Source organism: Pseudophryne corroboree, chromosome 3 (genome assembly GCF_028390025.1).
Source record: "Pseudophryne corroboree isolate aPseCor3 chromosome 3, aPseCor3.hap2, whole genome shotgun sequence".
NCBI classification, from domain to species: Eukaryota; Metazoa; Chordata; class Amphibia; order Anura; family Myobatrachidae; genus Pseudophryne; species Pseudophryne corroboree.
The window spans coordinates 168,018,021-168,033,062 of record NC_086446.1 but is presented as its reverse complement, the minus strand read 5'-3'; the positions used below and the strand labels follow the sequence as shown (position 1 = coordinate 168,033,062).

General features: G+C 45.6%; 1 protein-coding gene across 1 annotated transcript in view; it reads right to left on the bottom strand.

The window, feature by feature from the left end:
* Window positions 1-15,042, bottom strand: part of SLC43A1 (solute carrier family 43 member 1) — a 228,194-nt gene that overhangs the window by 36,458 nt on the left and 176,694 nt on the right. Inside the window, exon 14 of the mRNA XM_063958575.1 lies at window positions 2,551-2,674. Coding sequence (XP_063814645.1) covers window positions 2,551-2,674 — 124 coding nt within the window. The remainder of the gene's footprint in view (window positions 1-2,550; window positions 2,675-15,042) is intronic.

Genomic DNA, 15,042 nt, shown 5'->3' with positions numbered 1-15,042 from the left:
AAGGTGTTTAGGACACAGAATTGGGTGCAGGGTTGAAAGGTAAGAGTACAAAACATTTGCAGAGAAAGTTAGATTTGGTGGGTTATTTTGTTTCTGTGCAGAGTAAATACTGGCTGCTTTATTTTTACATTGCAATTTAGATTTCAGATTGAACACACCCCACCCAAATCTAACCCTCTCTGCACATGTTATATCTGCCCCTCCTGCAGTGGACATGGTTTTGCCCAATTACTAACAAATTTGCTGCTGCGATAAGATCTGAATTAGGCCCAGTGAGTGTAGGGTTAGGGGAGCAAGGTTACAATACTGTGTGCAGAGTTAGTGGATAAGGGTACAGTAGTAGGTTCGGGGGGTATGTGTACAGTAGTAGGTGTAAGGTAGGGGTACAGGTACAGTAGTGGGTGTAGTGGCAGAGTGGTAAGTGTACTGTAGTAGGTGCAGAGTTAGGGGTACGGGTGCAGTAGTGAGTGCAGAGGTAAGGGTATAGTGGTTAATGCAAAGTTCAGGAGTATGGGTACAGTAGTGGGCGCAGGGGTAGAGGGGTAAGGATACAGTAGTGGGACATGATTAGGGTGTTAAGGGTACTGTATTGAGTGCAGCGTAAGGCTCTACCCTACCCAGGCTGCGCTACTATTCTCAGCGCTCTAGTCAGCAGAGTGTACTGCAAGTCCTACATGCGGCCCCGCCCCCAGCAGCGCATCACTCAACATTCTGACAGGCACTGGCAGCTTGCGGCTTTGAGTCACTAGTTCCTGGAACCCACCCAGGCAGAACAGCGCGGCACCTCAGAGAGCGACACATGTACGGTAAGTCAGTGCCTTATTTCTCTGGGCTGGTGGCCCCGCTCCTTCCTTTTACTCCTCCTTTCTTCCTTTCCTCCAACAGCTCCAAACTCTGCTCGACTGCCTCCCCCCTCCCTCCCCTATTCAGACAGGTACTCCTCACATCTCCAAACCCACCTATCCCCATCTGCAGCTTCCACGACCTCAAACAGGTTTCCCTCACAGCTTCAAACCCCTCATCTGTTGGACCCATGATCCCCTTCCCCCATCCTCAAACAGGCTCCCCTCATAGCTCCAAACCCCCCATCTGCAGTACCCCAACTCCCCCTCTCATCTCTTCCCATCAGCTTCAAAATCCCCCCCTTCCCCCACACAGGTTCCCCCCACTTGCTTTTCCTTCACAGGTATAAATCCCACTCCCATATCTGAGGCACGCTCTCCACCCACCCTCAGACACATACATACATTTTGAGCAAATTATTTTTGATTTTGTTTAAAAATTATATTATCTCCAGAGCTGGATTAAGTTTAGTGAGGGCCATGGGGCAACAAAGGAGTGGGGGCCCAATACAACTGACTCTGCCCTCCACCGCTGTCATTACCATGCCACTTAAGGTAGCAGACAAGAGAGTGAGGGGACTGAGATAGGGACAAAGAAGGTGTCAGGGAGAAAGGAAGAAAGAGAGAGAGAAAAGGGGGGGGGGGGGGGGGGAGTGTGTATTAGGGAGAAAGAGGGAGGACCAAAAGAGAGGGTGTCTGAGAAAGATAAAGTTTCAGGGAGGGAGAAAGAGTAGTTAGAAAGAGAGGGAGAAAGATAGGGGGGCAGAGAGAGAGAGGGAGTATCAGGGAAAGAGGGAATAACAGGAAGATAGAGTGGAAAATGAGAGAAACTGTCAGGAAGAGAGCAAGGGGAGCAAGAGAGAGGGTGTATGGGAGAGAGAGAGAGTGGGAGAGAAAAAGGGAGAGGGGGCAAGAGAGGGGGAGAGAGAGAGAGAGCAGGAGATAAACGGTGTCCGGGAGACAGAGAGAGAGGGGTACAAGAGAGAAAGCATGTCAGGGAGAGAGAGAGAGGAGAGACAGAGGGATGGGGAGTGAGTAGGAGAGAGAGAGGGGGGCAGAGAGAGAGACAGCATGTCAGGGAGAGAAATAGAGGGAGACAGAGAGAGAGAGGGTGTCGGAGAGAAGGAGGGGGAGCGTGTGCGAGAGAGAGGGTGTCAGGGAGGGAGAGGGGGTGAGAGTCAGGGAGAGAGAGATAGGGGAGCAGGAGGGAGGGATTTGGAGCGAGCTGGAGAGACACTACCTGTAACAGAGAGAGGGTGTGAGGGAGAGAGAGAGCTTGTCAAGGAGAGAAAGAGGTCAAGGCAAATAGAGAGTGGAGCAAGAGAGAGAGGGAGAGAAAGAGGGTGTCATGGAGAGAGAGAAATGGGGAGGGAGTGCAAGAGAGAGGGTGTCAGAGAGGGAAAGAGAGAGAGCGGGAGTGGGAGACACTACCTGGCACATGACTCTTTTGGGGATAAGCACTTCACGGCATTAGTCCCCATCCCCTTCCCCAAACACTCGCAAATCATGGTACTACACTATTGCTGGGTGCTGGCCAGGTAGGCTGCAGACACTGCAGAGTGGGCCGGGGCAAAGTTTGCTGCAGTGGGGGGTACCCCAATGTGGGGGAGCCTGGGCAGCCGTCCCGCCTATAATCTGGCCCTAATTATCTTACCATCGCATCCTGATTATACTATCTCTGCAAATCATAAGACTGCACAAATCTTACCCAGAATCCATTTCCATGGAGCGGTCCAAGCATGGCCCTGTACAGAGGCTCTTGCAGTAAAGCGAATACTGCGCTGAGGAGTGACTGCAGCCCAATGAGGGTGCCAAAATGATTGGATGGAAACCTAAAATACAAACCAGCAGATACTCATCAGAAGAGAAAATATAACAAAGTGGAAGTGTTAAATGTGATCATGATCTCTTACAATTCAACATCAGATATATTTGCAGATTATAAACAGAGTAAGTGAAATGTAGGATGTTACTGACCACACCATGAAAGTTTAGCCATTATAAGAGAAAGAATAGAGTAGCATGCAATAGCCTAATTATAAAAATCTTATTATTCTCTATCACTGTACAACATAACGTCAGCAGAGCGAGAAAAACATTGAGAGTGTCATTAGGACCTCAAACAAAAATAATTTTAGATAGCCATACACTTGATTATAGTAGCACTGGCCATTATTATTATCATTATTATTATTATCATCCTTTATAGGGTGCCACATAGGATCTGCAGCGCCCAATTACAGAGTAAACAAATAAGCAAAACATGAAGACAGTGACTTACAATTCAATACGATATAGGACAAGTACAGGGTATATAAACATAGCTGCATCAGTAAACAGCACTGAAATAAGTATCAGATGGCAGAAAATGGAGGGATTTGGTGCCGTCAAAAGGAATACTGAAAAGAAGATAGGTTGAGTAAGAGACCTAAAAGCATATGGGGAAGAGTGCCCTGCTCATGAAAGCTTACATTCTAAAGGGGAGGGTCACACAAACATGGGTGACACAGATGAGCCAGAAAGTGAGCATGGGCCCCAGAGGGCTTAGGATGAGAGATGGCTGGGTTTGGTGAAGAAGTGTATCTTGAGAACCCGTTTGAAGTTTTGTAGAGAGGTGGAGAGTCTGAGGGGAAGAGGTAGAGAATTCCAGAGAAAAGGAGCAGCTTGTGGAAATCTTGTAGGTAGGAGTTAATCAGTAGGCATGCATTAGCAGAGCAAAGAGAACAGGTGGGTGTGTAAAGGGAGATAAGGTCAGAGATGTAACTGGGAGAGGACTGGGTGAGGGCTTTGTAAGTGAGTGTGAGAAGCTTCAAATGGATTCTGAAGTGAAGGGCTTGTAAGAGAGGGGTGATGGATGTAGTGTGTTTGGTGAGGAAGATGAGTCGGGCAGCAGCTTTGAGGATAGATTGGAGTGGATAGAGGTATGTGTCAGGGATGTCAGTCAGGAGGAAATTACAGTAGTCCAGTCTGGAGATAACCAGTGATTGAATAAGGGTCTTAGTGGCATCCTGGGTTAGAAAGGGTCTGATCCTGGAGATATTTTTGAGCTGAAAAGCACAGGTTATGGTAGACCTACCTAGAAAAACTTCTTTCTCTGAAGTCCACAGGATCTACCTTGGGATATGATGTAGCGACAGCGGATTTGGCACCAAACAGTTAAGCTTTTCAGACTCCAAGGATGCACTGGGCAGCCCACTATATCCCGCCTCCTGGCTCAGGCAAATCAGTTGGTTCCAAAGCTCAAGGCAGGAGCAGACTGAGAGGGAGACCTATTCAGGCGAGAAGACATACACACACTTCCATACCAAAGGACAGGAAGAGGTTAGTAAGTGCAATTCCTGTAGATACTGGACTTCAGAGAAAGACGGTTATCTAGGTAGGTCTACCATAACCTGTACTTTCTCTATCAGGGTCCACAGTGATCCAGAAGATCTACCTTGGGACTTACCAAAGCATTACTAAGGGAGATGATGCTCCTGATTAGACAGGAGAATCCTACGCCCAAATGCAGCATAATGTCTAATGAATGTAATAATGGATGACCACGTAGCTGCCTTACAGAGTGGGCAGAAACATTTTCCGGAATAGGGAGATCAGCTTGGGAGTACGCTTCTGAGATTGTCATCCAAAGCCATCTCACCAGAGTTTGCTTATTAGCAGACCATCCTCTCTTATGAAATCCATACAGGATAAAAAGAGAGTCTGTCCTTCTTATTGCACTGGTACGATCCATGTAGATCCTTAAAGCAAGAACTACATCTAATGATGCATCTCCCGTAGAAAAGTCCGGTCCCTGAAAAGCCAGAACTACTATTTCTTCATTAAGATGGAACTTAGAGACCACCATATGAAGATATCCAGATCTGGTTCGAAGAACCACTATATCTGTGCCCTTAAATCTAATACTCTTCTAGCTGAAGCAATTGCCAGAAGAAAAAGCACTTTGGCTGTCAACCATTTGAGATCCACACGATTCAGTGGTTCAATTGGAGCAACCTGAAGAGTCCTGAGAACTAATTCTAGATCCCAGGGAGCTGTAGGAGGAACAAAAGGAGGTTGAATGTGAAGCATTTCTTAGAAGAACATGCAAACATCCTGTAGGTTTGCAAAATTCTTTTGAAACCATACAAATAATGCTGACACTTGTACCTTCAAGGAAGCCACACGGAGGCCCTTGTCATTCCTGCTTGAAGAAAAGCTAGAATTCTAGAAACTCTGAAGGACCTAGGATCCAAATTTTTGACAGCGCACCATTGAAAGTATGTATGCCAAATTCGGTAATAGAAGCGAGCAGAGGAAGGCTTTCTTGCTATAAGCATCATCTGAATTACCTCTTGTGAAAAACCTTTAGCCTTTAAGACAGATGTTTCAAGAACCACGCCGTCAAAAACAGTCGATCCAGATGTTTGTATAGACAGGGACCCTAAATCAGCAGATCTGGATGTTGAAGCAGTAGGAACGGAGTATTCGTAGACAGCCTCTGCAGATCTGTGTACCAATTTCTTATGGGCCACGCCAGAGCTATTAGTATCATGGCGCCCCTTTCCTGTTTGAATTTTCAAATCACTCTAGGGTACTAGAGAGATTGGTGGAAACACATAAACCAGACTAAAATTAAATCTCACGGATAGAGCATCCATGAAGATCACTTTGGGATCCTTTGTTCTTGACTCGTACCTGAGTACTTTGTTGTTCTGACGAGAAGCCATCAGATCCACTTCCAGCAGACCCCACTTGTTTACCAGAAACTGGAAGACTTCTGGGAGTAAAGCCAATTCGTTTGCATGAATGTCGTGTCTGCTGAGAAAGTCCGCTTCCCAATTTAAGATTCCTGGTATGAACACTGCTGACATGGCTGGATGATGAAGTTCCACCCATTTTATTGTGCGGCTTACCTCCTTCATTGCCATTCTACTTTGAGTGCTTCCCTGGTGATTGAGGTACGCTTCTGCAGTGGCATTGTCCGAATGAATCTGAATTGACTTGCAGTGGAGTATTCCTTTCGCCTGGGTAAGTGCCATGTATATGGCCCGAAGCTCCAGAACTTTGATTGACAGATGACTTTCTTCCCTGGACCAGTGTCCCTGGAATGAGTACTGTCCTGTCACAGCTCCCCAGCCCTGAAGACTTGCATCTGTTGTCAGAATTTAACAATCTGTGATCCAAAAGGGGCAACCATTGTCCAGATGGGACGTCTGTAGCCACCAGGCTAGAGACCGACGCACTTCCTGAGAAAAAGTATTGTCTGAGTTTTTATTGTCTGATGCTGTGCATTCCATTTGGAAAGAACCAGATGGTGAAGGGGTCTCGAATGGGATTGAGGATATTCTGCCATATCGAAAGTCGAGACCATTGATACCAAAACTCGCATTGCTGCATGGATGGATATTCTCCGACTGTGTAGCAATTCCTGAACCCTCATTTGTAATGAGGTTATTTTGATCAGAGGTAGACAAATTCTCTGAAGACTGGTATCCAACACAGCCCACAGATGCGTCATCCATTGTGACAGGATTAAGGAGGACTTTGCCCAATTTATGAGCTTGACGTGAGCCTGTAGGCAGGCTATTGTCACTTTGCAGAGTTTCCAGAGACTGGGCCAGGATAAGCAAGTCATCCAAATATAAGAAAATCCTTATCCCCTGACGAAGAAGGTGAGCTGCCATCACTACCATAATCTTAGTAAATACCCTGGGAGCTGTAGCCAGTCCAAAAGGTAGAGCCTGAAACTGGAAATGCTGTTGGAGGATAGCAAACCTGAGATAGCACTGATGGGAAGGTGCTATAGGTACATGAAAGTAAGCATCCTGGATATCCAGGTTCACCATGAAGTCCCCCAGCTCCATCGGCAGGATAATGGACCGTAAGGTTTCCATATGGAACCGAGGCACCCAGATATATTTGTTCAGAGTCTTGAGATTGATAATAGGTCAGTATGATCCATTTGGCTTCTGAAATAAAAACAGGTTGGTATAGAAACCTCGTCCCCTCTGTGAAGTAGGAACTGGCACTATTACTCCTGACTGCAGAAGTTTTTGTACTACATCCTCTAGCGGCCTTCTTCGATTCCACTGGAGATGGGCTGGTACAAAAAATATTTGCGGAAGTATCTTCCTGAAGGAAAAAACATGACCCTGAGACACTGCTTCTTGCACCCAGGTATCTGTGGTGGAATTTTTCCAAACCTGTGCAAAATTAAGAAGTCGGCCTCCCACCCTGGGACCCCCAGGTAGAGGCCCACGCCATCAAACTGATGGTTTGTCTTCTGGTTTAGAAGCTGGGCTTCTGGTTGACCAAGTCTGTTTTTTCCTAGTTTTACTAAGTTATCTGACTGAGACTGTTTGCTGTAAGCCTTTTCTTTTGCTTTAGCTTGGGCCCGAAAGGACCGGAAAGCAGGAAAACTGGGTTTAGCCTTATATGAAGAAGGAAACTTCACCTTTTTGGAGTCTGCTTCAGACACAAGAATGTTATTTAATTCTGTGCCAAACAGAATATTTCCAACAAAAGGTAACGATTCCAGAACCTTCTTGGATTCTGAATCAGCCTTCCACACACGTAGCCAAATAGCTCTGCGAACTGCTACTGAGGAAGCTAAGGCCTGAGAAGCTACTGTACCAATATCCAGGGCTTCCATAGAAGCAGATGTCTGCTTTATATATGCAATATGGGATAACTGTTTCCTTGTAGCTGTTGAAAGATCATCTTCCAAGGCATCTTCCCAGCCTGCTATAGCCACCCAGGCTGTGGCCATAGCTGGGCTAGTCATTGCCCCTGCTAAAGAAAAAACAGTCTTAAGAAACCCATCAATCTTTCTGTCAGTCACATCATTTAAAGATGTTGAAGGCAGAGATAATGTAGATTTATGCACAAGTCGAACTACATGTGCATCTACTTTTGGAGGAACCTCCCATTTTTAAACAGTCCATATTAGGAAAAAGGATAGAAAGAACCTAGAAAGAACCCCACTTCTTGGGAATCTTAAACTTCTTATTGGGTGTAACCCAATCCTCTTGCATAATTTCCTTCAGTTGAAACTCTGTTTTTACTGTTTTTGAATGTTTAAAATACAGGTGCCTTTGTTTTTAACACAGGCTAAGCTGCCTCCTCAATAGACAGAATGGATTTAACAGCCTGAATTAAATCAGTTATATCCACTGACGAGGAGTGCTCCTCCTCTCTAGAAGCAGATTCAGAATGGGAAGATTCAGCTTTATCACATGAACTGTCTTCTGAGTCTGACATATGTATAGACAGTGAAGATGAAGCCTCCTGTCTATCTGACTTCCAATCCTTTGGCGTATCAGCTGTTCTTTGCTGAAACGCAGCCAGGGACTGAGCTAAATCAAATACTTGATGTGGCATAACCCAACTGGGATGTTGCATGTAAGGGTTAAGTGGGAACCCCATACCTGGTACCGTAGCAGGTGTCATACAGTTTGCTAAATTAGAAGTCTGTGCAAAAGCTTTCCTAGGGGTTTCCTATGATTGAACAGGTACCTGACTTGAAGCCGGTCTATTCAGAATGTTTTTATGGAAACTGTAGCAATTTGCACACGTCATCTTGTACCAGATCCTGGTACGAGATCACCCAGATTTGCAGGACAAACATGATGTTAATGTAGGTGCCTCATCACTTTTGCCTTTTGCGAACATAGCAACAATAATTACCACAACAATCAGTGTAATTTTATGCATAAACGTGACCGTGCTCACTTTAATACTTTAAAGTGGAGTATAATCAGATCCTACCCTGCCTTTACACCAGCATTGAGGATCTGAATGACAATGAGAAACAGCTACAGCTAACAGAAACAGAGTTAAAAGTCAGCAATCGTACTAACAATCGTTTACAAAAACAAATACGTTTGCAAGATGAGCACATTTTTCTACTAGACAATACATATAAGTAAGTAGGAAGAACATTACTGCATTACCTTATACCGGACATTTATCGTATTCAGATGCAAATCAAATAATACAGCAGTAAATGTTCAGAATGCTCATTTGCATCAAGCAACTACTCGTATCGCCAAGGGTAGGTAGGAACTCAGTGCTGTACCACCTGTCTCAGGAGAGCGGGATACAGGAAGACTTAAACCCCGCTTCCGTAAGAGACGGCTGAGAGGCTCAGATGCACCAGTGTACCCAGCCGCACTTGCGACTGTGACCGGTATAGCATTGTTATGCGTCTCAGACAGAAGCAGATGTAACAGTTCATGGTGGGAGACTCGGCGGAAACTTGTCATGAACTGAGGGGAGGGATGACCAGGGCAGCGTCTTACTCTTACTCCCCACTGCTGACATCAACCTCAGGGATCGCGGCCTCTACTATTCCCCGGAACCTATGATCCCTGAGGCCTAGCGCTGGTGCACTTGAGGTGGCAGCCGCGTCAGCATCTGTCTGGTAGCCTCCCCCCGGAAACAGTAAGGCTGCGGTATATGCATCTTAAACAGCTAAGTGGTAAAAGACGCCTTACCTTCTCCCCGTTCTCCAGCCACAGCCTGGGATTGTCAGTATAGACTTGCTAGTAAATCCAGTCTGGCGACTGCCGAAATGGCAGTTTACTCAGAGGTAACAGTTCTTGTAACCCGGAGAGTTGTTGGAGCATCTTTTACCATACGTTTAAGACACACAGAAAGATTGTGGCTGCAAAAAACCTAGCAGCCCAACTTTTCACCGTGGCCGGCTCCCGCCGCACCAAACAAAAAACGGAATTGCCGGAGCCTGAGACAGTGCACTTGGGGACTAGAGGAGATAGTAGTGCCATCAATAGATAATGAAATTGTGGGAGGGTAGGAAGATGATCAGCTCAGTCTTAGACATGTTAAGTTTAAGAAAGTGCTGGGACATCCAAGAAGAGATAGCAGAGAGACAGTTGGATACACGAGTGAGGAGAGCAGGTTAGAGGTCATGGGAGAAAAGTTAGATTTGAGTATCATCAGCATAGAGATGATATTGTAAGTCAAAAGAGCTAATGAGTTCACCTAAAGATGATGTATACAAAGAGAAAAGGAGATGACCAAGAACAGAACTTTGAGGGACACCTACAGTTATGAGAAGTGGGGGGAGGTAGAGCCATGAGAAGACACAGAGAAATGGTCAGAGAGGTAGGAGGACAGCCAGGAGAGAGCAGACCAAGGGAGTGAAGGATTTGCAGAAGGAGAGGGTCGTCCACAGTGTCAAAAGCAGGGAGGTAAAGAAAAAAAACAAAGAGTAGTGGCCTTTGGATTTAGCAGAAAGTAGGTAATTGAAGACTTTTGTGCTGGCAGTTTCAGTGGAGTGGAAAGGACGGAAGCCAGACTGGAGTGGGTCAAGCAGTGAGTGGGATGAAAGAAAGGCAGTCAGGTGGTTATAGACAATAGCTCAAGGAGTTTGGAGGCAAAAGGGAGGAGAGAGATTGGTCGATAGTTGGAGATAGTGTGCGGATCAAGGGTAGGTTTTTTAAGAATAGGGGAAACAAGTGCATGCTTGAAGGCAGAAGGGACAGTGCCTGATGAGGAGGGATTGAGGAGATGAGCAAGATGGGAGCAGGCAGAGAGAGAGAGGTAGCGGAGGAGGCGGGAGGGGATAGGGTCAAGTGGGGAGGTGGAGGGGGGTGAGGAACAGATAAGGGCTATTACTTGCTCACCAGATACATGGGATAAAAGGAGTCAGAGTTGTTAAGAGTGAAGAAGAGGGATGGTAAGGGAAAAAAGGTGGCTGTTTGCTGATTCTTTAGTGGGATCTGATGTCCTAACGTATGGAGTAAATGTTGGATGTGAAGTAAGTGACAAAGTCAACGGTAGAGAGTGAAGAGGAGAGACGAGGTGGGGGTGGGCAGATGAGGGAGTTGAGAGTGGCAAAGAGGCCACGGTGGTTCGAGGACTGGGAGGAGATGAGGTCATGTGTTTAATAATGTGTTTAGGGGAACAACATCTCTCGCTGACTGTTAGAGACATTTGTTCTTAAGGAGGGTACACACGGAGTGACATGTGCTTAATTTCTAAACAATCTGACTAGATTGCTTAGAAATTAAGCACATATTGCTCCATGTGTAGGGCTGCCGGCGACAGCGATGCGCGACCCCACGCGTCACTATTGCCAGTTCTAGATTCGGCAGCATGCATGCCAGATCTAGTCAGATCGCTCACTTCACTTCACCGCTGGGTGAAGTGAGCGTTTTGCTTTATTCTCTCAGCACACATCGCACTGTGTGCTGTGCGTCCAGAGATATGTGCTGAGCGATCTGTGCTAGATTGCAGCTCAGCACACATCTCTGGAAGAAATCTCTACGTGTGTACCCCCATTTAGAGATTTACAAGTTTACCTTTTTTATGGCGCTTGATACCAGTGAAAATCTATGCACATAAGGGGCAAACGATGCTTCAAAAACACTCCCATTGGTAAATTTATTAAAAATCTTATCTCGCCTGTGTTTGCTCAAGATTAAACACAGGTGAGATCAAACAGACATGGGTGCTTTTTTTTATAACTAAAACACAGGAATTTACTATGTTTCCGTGTTTTAATTAATTGGGTTTCCCGATGGTGTATGTGAACACTCCAAACACTCCCAAACATGAAGCTTGCACAGATCAGTGAGATCTGTACAGTGCTTTTCTATGAACATTTTCCCCACAAGCTTAACCAGCCACGGGTTCTTCGAGCTTATCCTGATTAAATAAATACAGGGGGAAAATTGCGTGAGGGCCCCTTGTATTTTAAGAACCAGCAGCGGGCTCTTGGACCAGTCCTGGTTTCAAAAATATGGGACAAAAAAAAGATGTAGGGATCCTCTGTATTTTTTAAAACAGCTCTGGCCTCCACTAGCCAGGGAGATAATGCCACTGCCAAGGGTCATGCTTATTTTGGTCCTCCGGTTGTAATATTAACCACCCTAACTGGTAAACCCTGTCTGGGGTTTCCTGAAGGGAAGGGGTCCCCCTCCAGGCACCCAGGCCAGGGCTGAAGCCCAGGGCTATCCCAGGCACCCTGGGTTATGGGTGCCAAATTAATAGTTCATTAGTTTAGTTTAGAGTTGTTAAAAATATTGTCTTTTACAGAAGGGATTACAGGTCCCAGCAAGCCTCCCCTGCATGCTGGTACTTGGAGAACCACAATTACTAGCATGTAAGCATTAAGGGTCCGCTGGTACCCATAGTCGTACTGTAAAAGAAATATTAAAAAAAAACAAGACACACACATTGTGATAGTATGACTTTAATAAGCACCCTTGCACACTCACACATGCCCTAACTACACTCCCTGTAGCCATTCACGTCCTCTTGTCCAGTAGCATCCATGTAACCTAGTGTAGATCACGTCCTCTTCAGTCCAAGTAGGCAATCCAGGGGTTAAAAAAAAATAAACCGAAGAACCAAACCAATACGGACATGAGGAAGTGTATTTGTTTACATATAGCTTCCTCTACACGAATGAGTGGGACCCGGATGACTTCTATCAATAATGTATCCTATTATGTTAACCACAAGGTTCACCTCTATTACCTTGTGGTTAGTGATGTTAACCACAAGGTTAATAGAGGTGAACCTTGTGGTTAACATTATTTGATACAATGTAGCGGTTCCCACGATAGACTTCAATGGCATTTTCCCACCATTGAAGTCTATGGGGAAAGTTTGAGTGACAGCACAGCCGCTCACAGCCAATCAGTGGGCTGCTCCTACGGAGACACTTACTAATTAGCTGGCGGCTTTCCTAATGACTTGAGTCACCCGGGTCCCACTCATTCACGTAGAGGATGTATATGTGTTAACATATGATCTTCCTCATTACATGTCCTATTGGTTCGGGTTTGTCGTTTGTTATTTTTTTTAAAGCCCTGGGATGCCTACTTGGACTGTTTGGTTTTTTACAAGTTATGTGGATGCTACTTGGAGATGAGGATTTGAATAGGTACAGGGATTGTATGTGCGAGTGTGCAAGAATGCTTATTAAAGTTATACTATCACAGTGTGCGTGTTCTGTGTTTTTTAAATATTTATTTTACAAGGGGACTATAGGTTCCAGCAGGCCTTTAATGCCCTGCATGCTGGTACTTGTGGTTCTCCAAGTACTTTTTTACAACTCTAAACTAACAGCACCCACAATCTAGAGGTGCAGAGGATAGCCCTGGGCTTCAGCCCTGGTGTCTAGAGGGGGGTACTCCTTTACTGGGGGGTCCCCACTCCCCCAGGAAATCCCAGCCAGGGATGACTAGTTGGGGGGGGGGGGGGGTTAATGTTATGGCCGTGGGACCAATATAAGCATGTCCCCTGGCGGTGGCATTACCTCCCTGGCTAGTGGAGCCCGGTGCTGGTTTAAAAAATATGGGGGACCACCCCTACATCTTTTTTCCCTCATATTTTTAAACCCATGCACGCTTCTCTGAACACGCTGCTGAGGGAGATGTCTATATGAAGAAAAGTGCATTTGATCTGAGTTGATTCTAGGTAAATTCCCATGTTTCACAGTTGTTTTTTTTAAGTGAAATTACATTTCGAGTTTGGCTGGTGGTATCTTTGATTGTATGTCCATTTCCACCCATGTTTTGTACTTCTATTTGAACTAACATTCCCAGTCTGATCTTTAGTAAATATCCATGATTGAAAAAATGCCCAAATCGAGCAAACACAGGTGGTCATTCCGAGTTGATCGCAGCCAGCAACTTTTTGCTGCTGCTGCGATCAATAGTCCACGCCTATGGGGGAGTGTATTTTAGCTTAGCGGGGCTGCGAACGCTTGTGCAGCCCTGCTAAGCTAAAAAATTTCACTCAAAACAAGACTAGCACTGGAGATACTTACCCTGTGCGATGGATCCAATGATGATGGGCCCGGCTTTGACGTCACTCCTCCGCCCTCCGTTCTCCTGGGCACGCATGCGTTTTACTTACCACTCCCCGAAAACGGCTTCAAACGGTCCGGATCCGCCCTCCTCATGTCAATCTTCTTTGCGGTCCGTCCTGCGACCACTTTCTTCTTTAGCCGCGACGTAACCCGGCGACCCCTGTCACCGGGCAACGCCGCGTACGCGCACTGCGGCCGCCGCGCATGCACATTCCACACCCGTTCACACTGCAGCGATAAACCGCTGCGTGCGAACGGGTCGGAATGACCCCCACAGAGCTTAGTAAATTTACATCCAACAGTTCAAAAGGGCAGATGGCCCTTACTACTATGTATAGTGGATAGAAAGCTGATAACAACCATTTATTTATTTAATCCTAATATATAAAAAAAAAAACACTGATAACTTTTGTTAAAATGTCTCACTTCTACTTAATATTGATCTTTCGAAAAACAGGTGATATACAAACAATTAAAAATTTTGGGAGGCACATGTACTGTAATTCACAGTCAAAAGAAGTGGAGAAGAAAAGAAGGTAGGATCCTTGAAAATATCAGTTTTTCTGTGTGTATGCCACACCATGAGAGTAGTATTCTTTACCAGCAATAATGTAATACATCATTGATGTTCTAGACACTAGATAGCGATATATTGACATTTTTAGAACTGTTAAATGGTTTGGGGAAGATATATTGTAATAATATGACAATTGGAGAATAGCAGTTTGATAAACCAGAGAATGTTTCAGATTGTGTGGACTATTTTAAACAATTTCAGTTTATGATTTGGAGGAAAAGATTTTATATTAAACCATCTAGACTAGAGATGAGTGGGTCCTGTCCTCCGAGAACCGGACCAACCCGAACTTCCTGATCCGAGTCCGGCTCGGGGTGTCCCGGCTTACTCGGATTCTAAATCAAGGCAAAACATCATTGTCCTGCTGTCAAATTCTCGCGGGTTTTGGAATCTATAAAAGGTCCTCGTGATCAGCGCCATTTTCACTCCCACTGTGGAGAGTGTACTGAATGCAGGGCCAGATTAACAATGGGGCAGGTGGAGCAACAGCTCCAGGCCTCCACATAAAAATAGGCCCATCATCCTGGCCGGAGGAGGATGATCAGCTGCACAGCTGGCCAATCATAAATCACACGTATTAAAATAGTTTTTGTAGTTTTCTCACAAAATGATTACATTTTTCTGTTTATGTATTTAGGGAGACAGTGGGGCTCATAGTGTATAGGGTGTACACACTCACACGGCTCTGACCACATTCACACAGCACTCATCACAGCTCCTACCCTCTCAGTATAGGCAGGGCTGCCAAGAGAAATCCTGGGCCCCGGTACAAAAACTTCATGGGCCCTGGAGGGAGT